The 15,576-nt window shown below is 32.9% G+C and overlaps 1 protein-coding gene across 1 annotated transcript in view; it reads left to right on the top strand.

Moving 5' to 3' along the window:
* Positions 1 to 6,425: 6,425 nt before the first annotated feature.
* Positions 6,426 to 15,576, top strand: part of LOC132712868 (uncharacterized) — a 29,042-nt gene continuing 19,891 nt past the window's right edge. The window contains exons 1-4 of the mRNA XM_060695307.1: positions 6,426 to 6,622; positions 9,132 to 9,776; positions 10,428 to 10,586; positions 14,579 to 14,936. Coding sequence (XP_060551290.1) covers positions 9,210 to 9,776; positions 10,428 to 10,586; positions 14,579 to 14,936 — 1,084 coding nt within the window. The 5' untranslated portion in view covers positions 6,426 to 6,622; positions 9,132 to 9,209. The remainder of the gene's footprint in view (positions 6,623 to 9,131; positions 9,777 to 10,427; positions 10,587 to 14,578; positions 14,937 to 15,576) is intronic.

Genomic DNA, 15,576 nt, shown 5'->3' with positions numbered 1-15,576 from the left:
TAAATATCACTTTCAATATTTAAATATAACAAAGCGGGGGTATGGGCTGGTAGTTTACAATCCATATCAACAAGATAAGTGCACTTGAGTCTTAGTAAAGTTATAATATATGCCTGTGTTTTTCTCATACTTCAACGATTGAGGTGTTGATGCTTTTTGTGATGAAAGCAAAGATGATTATCATTTTGATGATTTAAGTAATGAGGATAATGGGAGGTGTGTAGCTTTTGACGGTGCTGAAGATAGAGTTTCTTAAATAAATAACTCAAGTATAACGCAGAGACGAGATAAGGGTTCTTTGTTCTTACTTTTCAAGTCCTGATCGACAATGTACGATAAAGAAGATTTTTTGAGAGTTTTCAATTAGTTGATATGAACCGACGTATTTATGCCTACAGTGTGCATGATTTTCTATTTGTTGAACTTGTTGAAAGTCCGGTAGTGTTATAAATTTGGTTGCGAAACATTATCTACATAAGTTTAAGCACGTGAAAATTTGAGTAGCTAGATATTAATGTAAAGTATTCTATTCCCCAAGCGTTAATAATTCTTATAAACAAGTTGAATCATGTTCAGTATTACATTATAAGAACAGCAAGTCCATAAAATTATCATTTATATTATATATTTAGACTTTAGGAACTTTGATCACAACTGAAATTGAAAAAAAAAACATATAATACTTTATCTTTTTGATGTTATTCAAAACTTGTAACATTGTGCATTTAAACCTTAATAAAATCAATCAATCAATCATATCAAATCCTAGCTGTTAATCAATCAAACATATCACTAAATAGATAATAATAAAATGCATTGTTTCATTCACATATTAATTATTGTCATTGTAGTGAGTTTCAAACTGAATACTATTTCATACATACATAAAATATTTTATACTGTCTGTCTAAAGTTATCTGTATAAAGGAAGATTCTTCTACAGGTCAAACTTTCATATTGTAACATGGTCAGCGATTGGCTGAAAAAAGTGCTCGGAAAACTGTAAGATTCAATTGAAATGAGGTGATTGGAAAATTAGATGTTTTTAAGTATGAAAACTAATTCAGAAACTAAGTCTACACATACATGTATTGTTTTCTTAAGAAAATGAAATATTTCATAATTCTCTTTGATAATTTGTGACTTGGATATTTGCATTTATAAAAAGTGTATGTCAGTCCTGTGATCGGCAAAAAATTTCAATGAAAAGGGGGTAATCCTCTTTGAAGTCATTTTGCAAAAGATTTGGTCGGGAACCCCAATATCACAAGTTTTTTTTTGTGTCAGGCATTTCATTCTCCTAGAATAATCACCTCTTTCGCACGAAAACTCAATTTCAAAGTAGGATTTGGGACAATTTCTCAAACTGTAAGTCTATGAGAAAATCGATATGGAAGTCTGACCTTCAGTAATGAAAATAATGCAAAAAAAAGTTCACATAGCAAACCCCGTTATATTGAGTTCGTCCTTGAGAGATAATGTATCATGCAACACATCACGCCCCGTATCACAGGCTTAGATGGTATTAAATACATGAACATAGTTGTTCGCAAACTTTGCTTCTATTTGCACATATTTTTAAAAGCAGATCATTGGTCCTCGGCGAACAAATTTTCTCTAATAAATTGTCGCGATTACGGTAAATCATAACTATATAGTACTTACCCACAAAGATTGAATTCGTTCATTTTAGGACAGTGAAAGTTTCTGATAATACGTTGACAAAGTTTCATTGAATTGAATCAATTTAAAAACCAAATAACAAACAAATTTAGAAATGCAATAAAATACATAAAACAATTGTATCATCGTCTTTACCGTGAACGAATGTATCACATTTGATATACAAATAATAAATGTTTTGTTACTCGTTTTTCTTTTTCCATGATATGTATAATTTCATATGAGCCGAACAATTCACGCAATTGCACACATTTGAATGCGTTAAATAGTAAAAGTAATGAGAAAAATATATTTCTACAATAAAGTATACGGGTTTTCTTTCAAATAAGTTATGTTTTCAAGTAAATATATTCATAATATGTGAAAGTGTATACATTGGTAGCATTTACTTAAGAATTCAAGATTACATACTAAATAACATTAATTGTTAAAAATATGATATAAGCAGAATTGATTTCTGTTTCGATTATTCCAAATTGTTTACGTTTACATACGAGTAATTTTTGAAACAATTAACCGTTTCTCTGATTGTTTGATTGATTTTTTTTTAACAAAACACCATTCAATGCAGTAGGAAGGGAAATTATCTGCACAAGTTCCATTGCAGCAAACAAGCCCAGTATAAAAGTTAATTAAGTATTAAGTTTAGACCTCAGCAGGGCGTAGGGTTCCGATATACACCATCAACTTGTAGATGTTTTTTACAATTTTTTCACAGCAAATACAAAATTTGTAATGCCAGACTGTTATTTCTATGTTTTATGACTCAATTCATGTTCCTTTTCTATTTAATTAAAATTCCCTCCAAAAAATCCCTAGCAGGAAATTAAGGACATAAGTATAAGTACTGGAATACTGTGAACTTAGTGCTTTTATGGTTGTTAGTTGGGGTGGTGTTCGGTGTCGTTGCAGGGCCCTGAAAAATTACTCTTAATGTTTTAATTTTGGTTATAAACAAACTCAGGAATTAAATTTAAGATGTGTCAGTGAAGGGATTGAGTTGGGGAAGGATTTCCATAAAACAATCATTTACTTCTAGAAAAAAATGAGCTGAACATCCTAAGTCTGTTCTTTGTTCTAGTCTTACGACGGAGATTTCTTGTCTGCATCAGAAATGATCCCAAGAAGGAAATTCCTTTATCATTTTGACATATTTGGATCTGGAGTTTCATTTATTACACATATGAGCCGCGTCACGACAAAACCAACATAATGGGTTTGCGACCAGCATGGATCCAGACCAGCCTGCGCATCCGCGCAGTCTGATCAGGATCCATGCTGTTCGCTATCAGTTTCTTTACTTGTAATAGGGTTTGTAAGCGAACAGCATGGATCCTGATCAGACTGTGCGGGTGCGCAGGCTGGTCTGGATCCATGCTGGTCGCAAACCCATTATGTTGGTTTTGTCGTGACGCGGCTCATATAATCAGGTGATAAAATCACTTGTCATCGTTTGGAGGATTGTACCAGAAAAATTACAAATAGAAGATGTGTTATCCTGTAAATCTTGTAAAATGTATTTGCTTGTACATGTAAGTTTTACTTGGTGTTGTATCTCTTGTACTTCTATATCTTACAGTCTGTTGAGGCTCTATTAAGGAATAAGACAGTATAAGATTTAAAATGATAAATACCACTTTCAATATTTTATTGACAATGTTTAAAATAGAACAAAGCCGGGGTATGGGCTGGCAGTTTGCAATCCATATCAACAAGATAAGTGCACTTGAGTCTTAGTAAAGTTATAATATATGCCTGTGTTTTTCTCATACTTCAACGAACCTACATTAAACAGATATATTTTACTTGTGCTCAAGTGTTTTATTAGACCGAAGACAAGTTTTAGTCGTACTTCAGTGATTTATACGAGTCAAGATTTATGTGTTATTAGTACTCAAATGTTTTATTATAGTTCTCGTAACAATCTGAGACGAGACACTCGGAGTAAAATGTCTGTTAACAGCACTTCGACAAAATTTTCGAGCACTTTGATTATACTCGTACTTGTAGAGATATGAAAGTAGCTGACACAGAATATCGAAAATGATATGACATGTACATGTATCGTACAAAACCAAACGCAAAGTGTATGTTATCAGCTCTTTGACAAAATTTACGAGCACTGTAATTATATACTACTCAACTGTTACTAAGCACCATAAGTTAATTTTTATACTGTCACAAGTATAAAACAATTTTCTTTATCCCAAAAATATTTACTCTCAGACATATGGTGCTTAGCAAAATTTGAGTGGTACATGTATATTTGTATTTGTAGAGATATAAACTGTGCGACTTTTGATACTTTAAATACAATATGAAATTATTAACTAAGCAACATTTACATTAGAGGGTGCAGACAATTATGCATATAAATTATGTTGTACATAAAATGAACTGATATTCAGCACTTTACATATGTAGATCCTTATATGTTTTAACTCTTCATGACCTGAACATATATTGTTAGAGTTAACATTATCTGTCGACAACGGTTTTATAATCATGTCCTTCCAAAATGGGTTTTTATTGTTTGTATTTCTATTTCTGCGGGTTTGCACGATTTTCATATGGTCTGTTCTCAGTGGAGGATAGGTAATGTTGTAATTATGTTTTAAAGCAGTGAATTTGCCTTGCATTTTTTCTATATTTTTATTTCCTTGAAATCATTTTTCTTATCTGAAGACATGCAACTTAAATATGAAACATTTATTGCTTTTTATAAAAAGGTTTAAACATATGAATATCTGAGGACATGTTTGTCTATTTTACATTTCACCTTTCATGCAGCAAGCATTAAAAACGTCACAGAAGTCAGTATGCAATCGTCCCTATATCACATATAAATGTATGTAATATTTTTCTTGTTTGATATATTGTCACGATTGTCGTAAATAAGCACTATCAAGGGACTAGAATCTTTATTTACGACAATATTGCTGATATTTTACTTTTGAGGCAAAAATCTATTGTTATCTTGCATTTCAGTCATAAAAATCTGGAAAAGGTGTTATATTTCGGAAGCATTAATCACAATAAAATTACATGAAAATTGCAGACTAGGTTTGATTGAGTCTGTACATGATAATTTATTTACCTGTATGCAAATGTCATCATGTTTTCACCGAGGAATGTATGAAATATCAAAGGTGATAGTCGCATTGATTTGACCTAAAAAATGTTAAAGATATGCACACAAAAATAAATTCTTTTCAAATATCATCGCATGATTTTTTTCATTAACATCAGTGCACTTCAGAAAAGTGAATTCATGATTTTTTTCATTAACATCAGTGCACTTCAAAAAGGGGAATTGTGGGGATTTTGTATAATATGTAATACTTATTACAACCTTTGTTTTGCCAAATTTTTCGTATGGACCCGAGGGTTTCCGGGGTTACTGATATTACTACATATTTAGGAGGTCGAAGGCTAATCAAATGTAAAAAAACGATTGGTTTGGTTTTGAACAATGTTTTTAAACCCGGATTGCGAAACAAGTTCTTGAATTATATTAATCCTTTCGAGCCGTTTCCTGGAACCATCCATGCTGGTGTCTATGAAAAGTGTCGTGACCTTCCCCGCAAAGCCACCACCCCCCTTAAAAAACGTTTTCACCACATAATCTTTTTCTTATCTTTTTGGTTTATTTCCCCATTTGTTATTTAAGTGATGAAATTTTATATTTGATTTCACAGATTGAAAACAATAATCTTTCAGCTAAATTAAAGAAAGAATGAAAGCGAAATTAATAGTCGGAATAATTTATAGAAGCATGAAGTAAATAACATACAAGTGCATATAATGAAACGATTTGCATAATTCTTAATGCCAAATAAACTCTGTGCATCGAATATCTTAAGTAAAAAAGAATAATACGTATACATAAACATTTTATAAGGAAGAGTCCATCTTCAGTTTTTGTAAAAGAATACTAAATGTTCAATTAAATACGTGCAATGCAGCTGTTTATGGTGAGTTGGCTTGTTATCCTTTATAACTAGATAAGTTTTGGCTTAATTTTTTGCAAACAGTCAATATTATTCTTAAAGAAATGTATAATATATCTTTTAACGACTGTATAAATGGTAAGACAAATTGGCTTTCGGGTGTTAAAGATTTATTGCATTCGTGTGGTTTTATGTACGTATGGCAGAATCAAGGGGATTTATGTTGTAAACTGTTTTATTAAACGAATATTGCACGTGTCTGCTCTATAATCATCAGTTTAAATGCTTAATTTTATAATGTTTATGTTGTCCTATATGTACATCAGTATCAATACATATTACTGATACAAATCATTCATATAGATGACTGTTTTCATTTGTACATTTTGTGCATCAAACAACCTGACTGTAAACTGTTTGCATGCTATGCCTTTACTGTGGGAGATATAAACGTTATAAGTACTGATATCAATTTTAACTATTTTTAAAATGACTTGCATTATACTGTCATTTAAGAAAAGCTACATCATGACCAAGCATGATCAAGCCTTATTATTACGTGTATCAATTTTATTACTGAGATAGTTATTGAATGCAAATGGTTTATTCATAATCAAATATGTGCTTAAGCTGAATACATGTGTAGTTTTAAAAATAAGATTTCCCATTCTCGATCATATTTGAATCGATACTATATAAAACAAGCTATTACTTGCCTATCATTCATTGGCTAACAGCACTCAGCTTATCAGTACATTGATGGCGATATATAAGACGATTATTTGTACCAGAGGTATGGTTAAAAGAAGATGTTAATGGGTTTAATTGAATGATAAAAAAAATAATTATGTGTGTGATGATCATGTTAAAGAAATACCGCGGTTTTTAATCAATATCCTTAATTTCATACAAACATTTTGGAGAATTCAACCAATGTAACAGGGTAACTTTCATAACATAGAACATGGATTAACTAAGAACTGCTTTAGGTAAGATATTTTTTCATTTGTTTATACATTTGTAAATCATTATAAAGTTAAATACTTAATCAACTTTATAAGAAACAACATCACAAACCTTTCCCGTATGGAAGGGAATAACCGCCAGTTTGTCTTCTGTGTTGTTTGCATGTTTGATAAATTGCAATTTGAATTGTTTAAAATCCTTTCTTTAGGCGAACTTTTCTACAACATAGAATAAAATGTATGGTATTGTAGAGAAGAGTCATTATCTAAATCCTCCATATCAACACGCCAAACACACTCGAGGCAGGCAGTAAGGTCAAGGTCAAGTCAGCCTAAGAACCAAGGGTGATTGGGTGACCTGTCGTGACTAACTGAGCAGCGGGAGTGTTGTTTTAGAAAAAATGCATTGAATTAAGATGTCGTCGCATCCTACTACCAGCATTGTAGGATGATATATTATAAAAAGGCAGTCAGTCAAGTTACCGCTGATGACTGTTTAAACTGTCCCTTGTTTTCAAGTTGTGCTTCTGGGGTGAAACGGGGTTCTAGTTTTACCTTTTGACCTCGCAAGTGAGCGATCCACGGCCCTCTGGGCACTCTTGTTTTATCTTTTTCTTCATTTTACTTTTTATTTTATTGTACTATCGTTCAAAAGAGAGTAATAAACACGTCGCGCCTATTTTTGTAACTTTACTATTAATTATTTAAACACAGCTGTAACTGTAAAAGGTTGTCTGTAACCAAGGGTCAGAAAGGGAAAAGTCCATATAAGCAGAGCTTTAGATATAAACGTTTTATATATTATTGTTTACTTTCTTCACCAATATAGTTTTCATAGCCCCTATATGCTTTCAACGCAGTTAAATTATTTGTCATGAACACTGCATAGTTGTACTCTGATTAGTATACCATTACAGTAATTTCTTAAAATAGCTCAAGACCGCGCTTAGGATAGACCCAATAATGACAATGACTTTTTGTTTGGTTTTGATTTTGAAAAGAAGCTATCACGTAAATCTTTTAAACTTATAAATCATTTTTCAAGTATAATGTATTACATTTGTCAATAACGTCATAATTGAACAATGTAGGACCAATGTATACTTTTTGAAGAAACAAAGATCGATATCGTTGTATTGTTAATTTTTGTATTTTATTATAATGAAGGCATCTCAAATTTCTTTGACATGATCATAATTTAAAGCGACCTCGACCTAGCCTTCAAAAGTTATTGATGACGTTTTAAATAGATTGAATAGATTTGGCTGAAAACATAGATTATCGTTGAACGGTTTGACAGATCAATTGTGGTAAAAGATATATGAACCGGTAGGGGACTTATGGATTGCTTGCAATACTATGATAATTGCTTGTCATTTTCTCTTTTATAATTTTTTGAACATTTTTAAGTTAAACTTATGACGGTTAAGCAAAATTTGATGTACCTTATTTGTAACTGTCATTGAACAGATTGAATAGCATCATCGATTTTATTCTGTTTGAAACACTGAATTCCATTTGCGACCTTTTTAATGATGTCGGCTCATTAATTTATACATATAATTATGTTTTCTTCCAATTGTTCATTTTTCACCCTAATCACGACTGTGCTGTCTTGTCTTACACGTAACCTGTTACATGCGAATGTGTGTATAACTACATGTTCTAAAATATCATTGTCTGAATATGATTCTAGGGGATCAAAAATTCAGTTCGTTAAAAAAAAACACACAAATAAACAACAACTAAACAAAAACTAAAAGAAAAAAATGCCTTTACCCGAATTCGAACCAGAGGCTGTACACTCAAGAGCGAATACTCGATCATCACTTCGCTATTATGCTGAACGCATAATAATTAGTGTTAAAGATTTAGGCTATAAATAGTACAATTTTATATAAGAATTATCGGCACCCCAATTTGTCAATATTGATGAAAGGAATAGCGAATACGAGCGAATACGAGCTGTTGCCTAAAAGCTATACTAGTAAAAACATATCTGATAATAATCAGATTAATTCAAGGTGAGATAACACAGTACTCGTTACACAGTTATAATAAGCGCTTAAAATGTAATTTTACTAGTAAATAATGTGTTTTGAAGCTACAGAAAACAGGAAAATAAGATTCACGTTAATTATATCAAGTTATGTGCATTTCGATATATCTTCTGTTATTATAAATTTGAAATTAAAAGTAAAATATATCTGCCTATATTTTCAGGCATTGAATTGCTGCATTTTTATTTCTTTTTTAACAAGCACTGTCATCGTAAAGAGTATGAAAACAATTGCATTTATTTACTATAATTGTATCAAATACTACGCCTCCTTCGCAGCTCACTGAAGACACTCACGTTACTTCAGAAAGTGAGCGAAAGTGGAACATTCTACCGATGCGCAGGAGAGTAATCAAATACCTGAATACATATCTGAACTAAATTGAATTGCATCACACCTTTAAATGATAGTGAAAGATCCCTCTTGAAATGAAATAATATACTATGGCAATTTACATAATTATTTTTTTTCAGGCTTACCTCGGAGCTTAGCTTACAAGACATGCCAGTGTATATAATTTTTTAATTTGGAAGACACAAAGTTTGCAAGTAATGGCTTCTTATAGCCCTAAATTTTTAGAAAAGAAGTACAATAACTGGGTTAAATCTCAGTTAGCAGTGTTGTTTACTAAAGAAGGTATTGAACCTTTTGTTAGCAATGAAATCAAACAATTCCAATTGAAATGCTTAGATGATATATGTTACCAAAATGGACTATTTAATGGGACTTTGTGTTCAAATTGCTGTACGGCAAATATTATTAAATGTCCAACAAATACAATATGTAATGTTAGACGTGGAAAATGCAGTTATCATCGAAATGCTGCAACAAGGTATAATCCTGCCGGCTGCCCTAACAAGATATGTCATAATTTCACAACTGAGATACAGAATGCACATAGGTACTCTGGTCCATCTTACAAAAACACTGATGCTTCACAGTGGTGTAGTAATTTCTGGGAAGTGGCGAAATGCTTCATGCCTCCAGATGGGTACAAAGATAAAACATCTGCAGCAGAAACAGACTTCAATGGTATAATCAGCGTTATTCTCAATTACAAAGGCTTCCAGGGGAAAATCCATGAGAACCTGAACAATAAGAAGAATATGTTTGAGGAGGTAAACAATATTAAGATACTTTTTATGTAGACTTACGTTTGGTCCTTAGTTACCAAAAACAACAAATGTATATTTCAGTGATCTAATTTAAAGTAAGATACAACAGTATTGTATGATATATATAATACACTTAGATTGTTGTTATGCTTTCTGAAAATAAAGCACATTGTTTCATAGGGGAATGTCGGTTAGAAAGATTTGTAGGCGAGTATAAAAAATTTATTTTGCTCGCAACCTCTGTATTTTTAAGATTTCTTACTTTCTTTTAAATTTCAAACTTAATTTAACAGAAGTATTACCACCAAAGAGGGGTACTGGTACGTAACACTACAACATAACTTATACTCCCGGGAAAATATGACAACGACCCTTCGCAGACGGCAGTGGTTAATGCAACAAGCAGACAACTCCTCTAGCAGACCACTCCTCTATCAAACCACTCCCTTAGCAGACCACACCTCCAGCTTATAATGACATTTAAGCTCAACACAGCTCTTATCGTGTTTGTAATTCATTATTTATACAAGTCCTAGTAAGTATTATTTTACTACATGTATAACGTAACAGTTTCTCAGTAAACGTATATATTTTATACTCAAACTATAGGTTTTAGGTAAAAGTAAATTAGAATTTTTATTCAATTTTGACCAGGCAAGAGAAATTGGAAGAAAAGTACGACATTCTTCAACATTTGAAGTAGAGGATACAGATCTTCAAAAATACTTCAAACTATTACAGAATCTACTTTATGATCAAGTATATTTAGCTACAGACACGCATGCACAAAATGCTAAAAAGAAACTGACAGAGGTAAACATCTATTCTTCTTCTATTACTACTTACTACTAATTCTTACTACTACAATTACAACTGCTACTTACTTCTGCTACTTACCCCTGTTACTGCTACTGCTACCGCTTACAACACCACCACCATCACCGCCACTACTACTACCACCATTACCAACACCACCACTACCTCTACCACCACCACTACTACTACCACTTCAACCAGTACAGCAACCACTACCACCACTCCATCACTACTACTACTACTACCACCACTACCACTACTTATTCTAGTACCATTACTTTTACTTATAATACTACTACTACTACTATTACTACTACTACTACTACAACTATCACTTCCACTACCACCACCACAACCACCACCACAACTACCAATACCACTACAACTACCACTACCACCTACACCACTACCACCACTACTACTACTACCACCACTTCCACTACCACCACAACCACAACCATCACCAAAACTACCACTACCACTACTACTACTACAACTACTACTACTACTACTCATTCTTTTTCCTCTTAAACTTCTTATTCTTCAACTTCGTCTTCTTACTACTACAACTTCTTTTTACTACTACTACTTTTACAATTACAACTGTAACTTACTACTGCTACTTACTGCTGCTACTTACTACTATTACTAACTACTACTTCAATTAACCACCACTACAATAACAACTGCTACACACTACTGCTACTTACTACTGGTACTTACTAATACTACAACTACAATAAATACCGCTTCTTTCTAATGTTACTTAACACTACTACTACTAATTTACTAAAACTTCTACTACTAATACTACCACCACCACCACCACCGGCACCACCACTACCACCACTAGTACTACCACCAATTCCACTAGCACCAGCCCCACAACCATCACCAAATCTACCACTACCACTACTACTACTACTACAACTACTACTACTACTTCTCATTCTTCTTCCTCTTAAACTTCTTATTCTTCAACTTCTTCTTCTTACTACTACAACTTCTTACTACTACTACTTCTACAATTACAACTGCAACTTACTACTGCTACTTACTACTATTACTAACTACTACTACAATTAACCACTACTACAATAACAACTGCTACTCACTACTGCTACTTACTACTGGTACTTACTAATACTACTACTACAATTACTACCGCTTCTTTCTAATGTTACTAAATACTACAACTACTAATTTACTAAATCTTCTGCTACCACCACCACCACCACCACCACTACAACTACTACCACCACTTCCACTACCACCACCACCACAACCATCACTTCTACTATTTCTATCACCACTATCACTACCTATTCTAGTACCACTACTTTTACTTATTAAACCACAACTTCTACAACTACCACCACCACTTCCACTACCACCACAGCCACTAACACAATTACCATTCTACTACCACTACTACTACTACTCATTCTTTTTATTCTTTTTCTTAAACTTCTTTTTTTAAACTTCTTTTCTTCTTACTACTACAACTGCTTCTTACTACTTCTCCTTTAATTACAACTGTAACTTACTACTGCTACTAACTGTTGCTACTTTCTACTATTACTATACTACTACTTCAATTTACCACTCCAACAATAACAACTGCTACACACTGCTGCTACTTATTACTGCTACTTACTACTACTTCTACTACTACTACTATTAATTTACTAAAACTACTGATTTACTTAAACTACTAGTTTACTAAAACTACTAGTTTACTAAAGCTACTACCACCACCACCACATGTGTAGCTCACCAGGGTGAGCTATTAGTATCAAAGGAGGATGCTCCGACGTCCGTCGTCATGCGTCAACAATCGTCTTCTTCTCTGAAACTACTTAGCAGATTTATTTCAAATTAAGTCTGTAGCATCCATGTGACAGTCACACTTGAATTTGCTCATGTCATTTTAATTGGCCGCTTTTAGGGGTCAGCAGAGCTAAAAATAGAAAAAAAACCTTTAAACATCTTCTTCTACAGAACTAATTGTTGGATGATCACCAAACTTTGTCTGTAGCATTCTTGGGTAGTCTTTTATCAAGTTTGCTCATGTTAATTTAATTGGACCCTTTCAGGGGTCTCTAGGGCTAAAATAGAAAAATCTTTAAACATCTTCTTCTACAGAACTAATGGATGGATGATCACCAAACCTTGTCTGTAGCATTCTTGGGTAGTCTTTTATCAAGTTTGCTCATATGAATTTGATTTGCACCTTTTAACGGCCGCTAAAGCTAAAGATAGAAAAACCTTTAAACGTATATTTCTACAGAACTAATTGATTGATGATCACCAAACTTTGTCTGTAGCATTCTTAGGTAGTTCTTTTTATCAAGGTTGCTACTATTATTTTGATTGGCCCTTTTAAGGGGTCTCTATGGCTAAAACTAGAAAACCTTTAAACATTTTCTCCTTCATAACTTATTGATGGATGATCACAAAACTTTGTTTGTAGAATTCTTGGGTAGTGTTTTATCAAGTTTGCTCATATTAATTTGATTGGCCCCTTTTAGGGGCCGCTAAAGCTAAAAATAGAAATATTGTTAAATGTCTATGTCTAGAGAACTATTTGATGGATGATCACCAACCTTTGTCTGTAGCATTCTTGGGTAGTCTTCTATCAAGTTTGCTAATATTATTTTGATTGACCCGTTTTAGGAGTCTCAAGGGCTAAAAATAGAAAAACCTTTAAACATCTTCTCCTACAGAACTAATTGATGGATGATCACCAAACTTTGTCTTTAGCATCGTTGGGTAGTCTTTTATCAAGTTTGCTCATATTAATTTGATTAGCCCCTTTAGGGGCCTCTAAAATTAAAATAGAAATATGTTTAAACATCTTCCTATACAGAACTAATTGATGGATGATCACAAAACTTTGTCTGTAGCATTCTTGGGTAGTCTTTTATCAAGTTCGCTCATATTAATTTGATTGGCACCTTTTAGGGTCTCTAGGGCTAAAAATAGAAAAATCTTTAAACATCTTCTTCTACAGAACTAATGGATGGATGATCAGCAAACTTTGTCTGTAGCATTCTTGTGTTGTCTTTTATCAAATTTGCTCAAAATAAACCTTGCAATGTCTCTTTCTACAGAACTAATTAATGGATGATCACCAAACTTTGTCTAAATATATTGACATTCCAACACTGCAGTTGTTTCTGGTGAGCGACTCAGGGCCATCATGGCCCTCTTGTTTAATATTTGTTTTTTTTGAATTACATTACAATGTATTTGTTCATTTTATTTATTTATTTATTTATTTTGTATTTTTTATTTATTTAACTTTTTTAGCTCACCAGGGCCGAAGGCTCACGGGGAGCTATTAGTTTCAAAGGGGGATGCTCCGGCGTCCGTCGTCCGTCGTTATGCGTCAACAATCGTCTTCTTCTCTGAAACTACTTAGTAGATTTAATTAAATTTGGTCCTTGTGACAGTCACACTTGAATTTTCTCATGTCATTTCAATTGGCCCCTTTTATGGGTCAGAAGAGCTAAAAATAGAAAAACCTTTAAACATCTTCTTATACAGAACTAATAGATGGATGATCACCAAAATTGTCTGTAGCATTCTTGGGTAGTCTTTTAATCAAGTTTGCTTTTATTAATTTGATTAGCCCCTTTTAGGGGCCACTAAAGCTAAAAATAGAAAAAAAAAACTTTCGAACATCATTTTCTACTTTTAATAATTGAAAGATGATTACAAAACTTTGTGGCATTCTTAGGTAGTTTTGTATCAAGTTTGCTCATATTAATTTGATAAGCCCCGTTTAAGCTAACGCTTAAATGCCCCAGGTCATGGCATTTCTTGAAATTATTGTTTAAACATATTCTATTCTCAAATTTAATATTATAATATATTGACATTCCATCACTGAAAAGCAGTTGTTTCTGGTGAGCGACTCAGGGCCATGATGGCCCTCTTGTTTTACAATTTTATATTGTATATTTGTATCTTATTTATAATTACAGTTAGAAAATGACACTTTAGTCATTGGAAAAGATGATGTAAGAAAAATACTAGACGATGTGGCAAAGGCAATTCAAGACAAGATGAAGGCTGGATTAGATGGGCATTATGACAGAATTAAACTAGATATGATCAAAAGAAAACAAGAAGATCTTCTATCTCTTCAGTCACAATTAAAAGATGAAGCTAATGCTTCTGTTAAAAGATTGCATGAAGAACAGGACAAAGCAGTTGAGAAAATCCACGAAGAAGGAGATAAAGAACGAGCAGATCTGGCTGAATTAGGAGAGACGTTATGCAAAAGACTTAAAACAGCACATAAAGACGAGAAAGAAAAAGGATATATTGATTCTAAACAAAGTAAGTGATATAAATCACATAACTTCATTTGTTTTCTATATATATTACTAAACGTATTCCTTTGTACTTCACCCCTTACAACATATAACCATTGAAACTTCAGTTTTGCACAATATGATGTTCTAATATCATCAATTCATTATTTGATCCAACCTTTTTTCTTCTCATGTTCATTTCCTGAGTCCAGAAGTCTGTATCAATTCATATTTTACGCCATCTAGCATCGATTTCATCCCCCAAAAATATAATCTATTTCAAATTAATTTTATATACCACTAGCCTCGTTGTCAGTTTCTGTGTCAAAAACGTTCATATCAAATTCATATTGTACTCTAAGTGACTAAGTCGTAATAGACATTTTTGTAATACTGAAACGCCATAATTGTTGATCATGAGTATTTGTATGCCCCCCCCCCTCCGAAGAAAAGGGGGTATATTGTTTTGCTTATGTCGGTCGACCGGTAGGTCGGTCGGTGGGTGTCACCAGGTCGGTCGGTCTGTCTGTCCGTCCGTAGACCACATTGTTTCCGCTGATAATCTTGAAAACTATATATCACAAAGTCTTTTTGTATTTCACATTTTGATTGGGGATAACTAGTAGATCACCCCTATGGGTCACTACACTAAGTCAAAGGTCAAA

The sequence above is a fragment of the Ruditapes philippinarum genome, unplaced genomic scaffold, assembly GCF_026571515.1.
Source record: "Ruditapes philippinarum isolate M1 unplaced genomic scaffold, ASM2657151v2 ctg8713_1_1_1_1, whole genome shotgun sequence".
NCBI lineage: Eukaryota > Metazoa > Mollusca > Bivalvia > Venerida > Veneridae > Ruditapes > Ruditapes philippinarum.
Note: the sequence above shows the minus strand (reverse complement) of the source record. Positions and strands in the feature narration are given on the sequence as shown.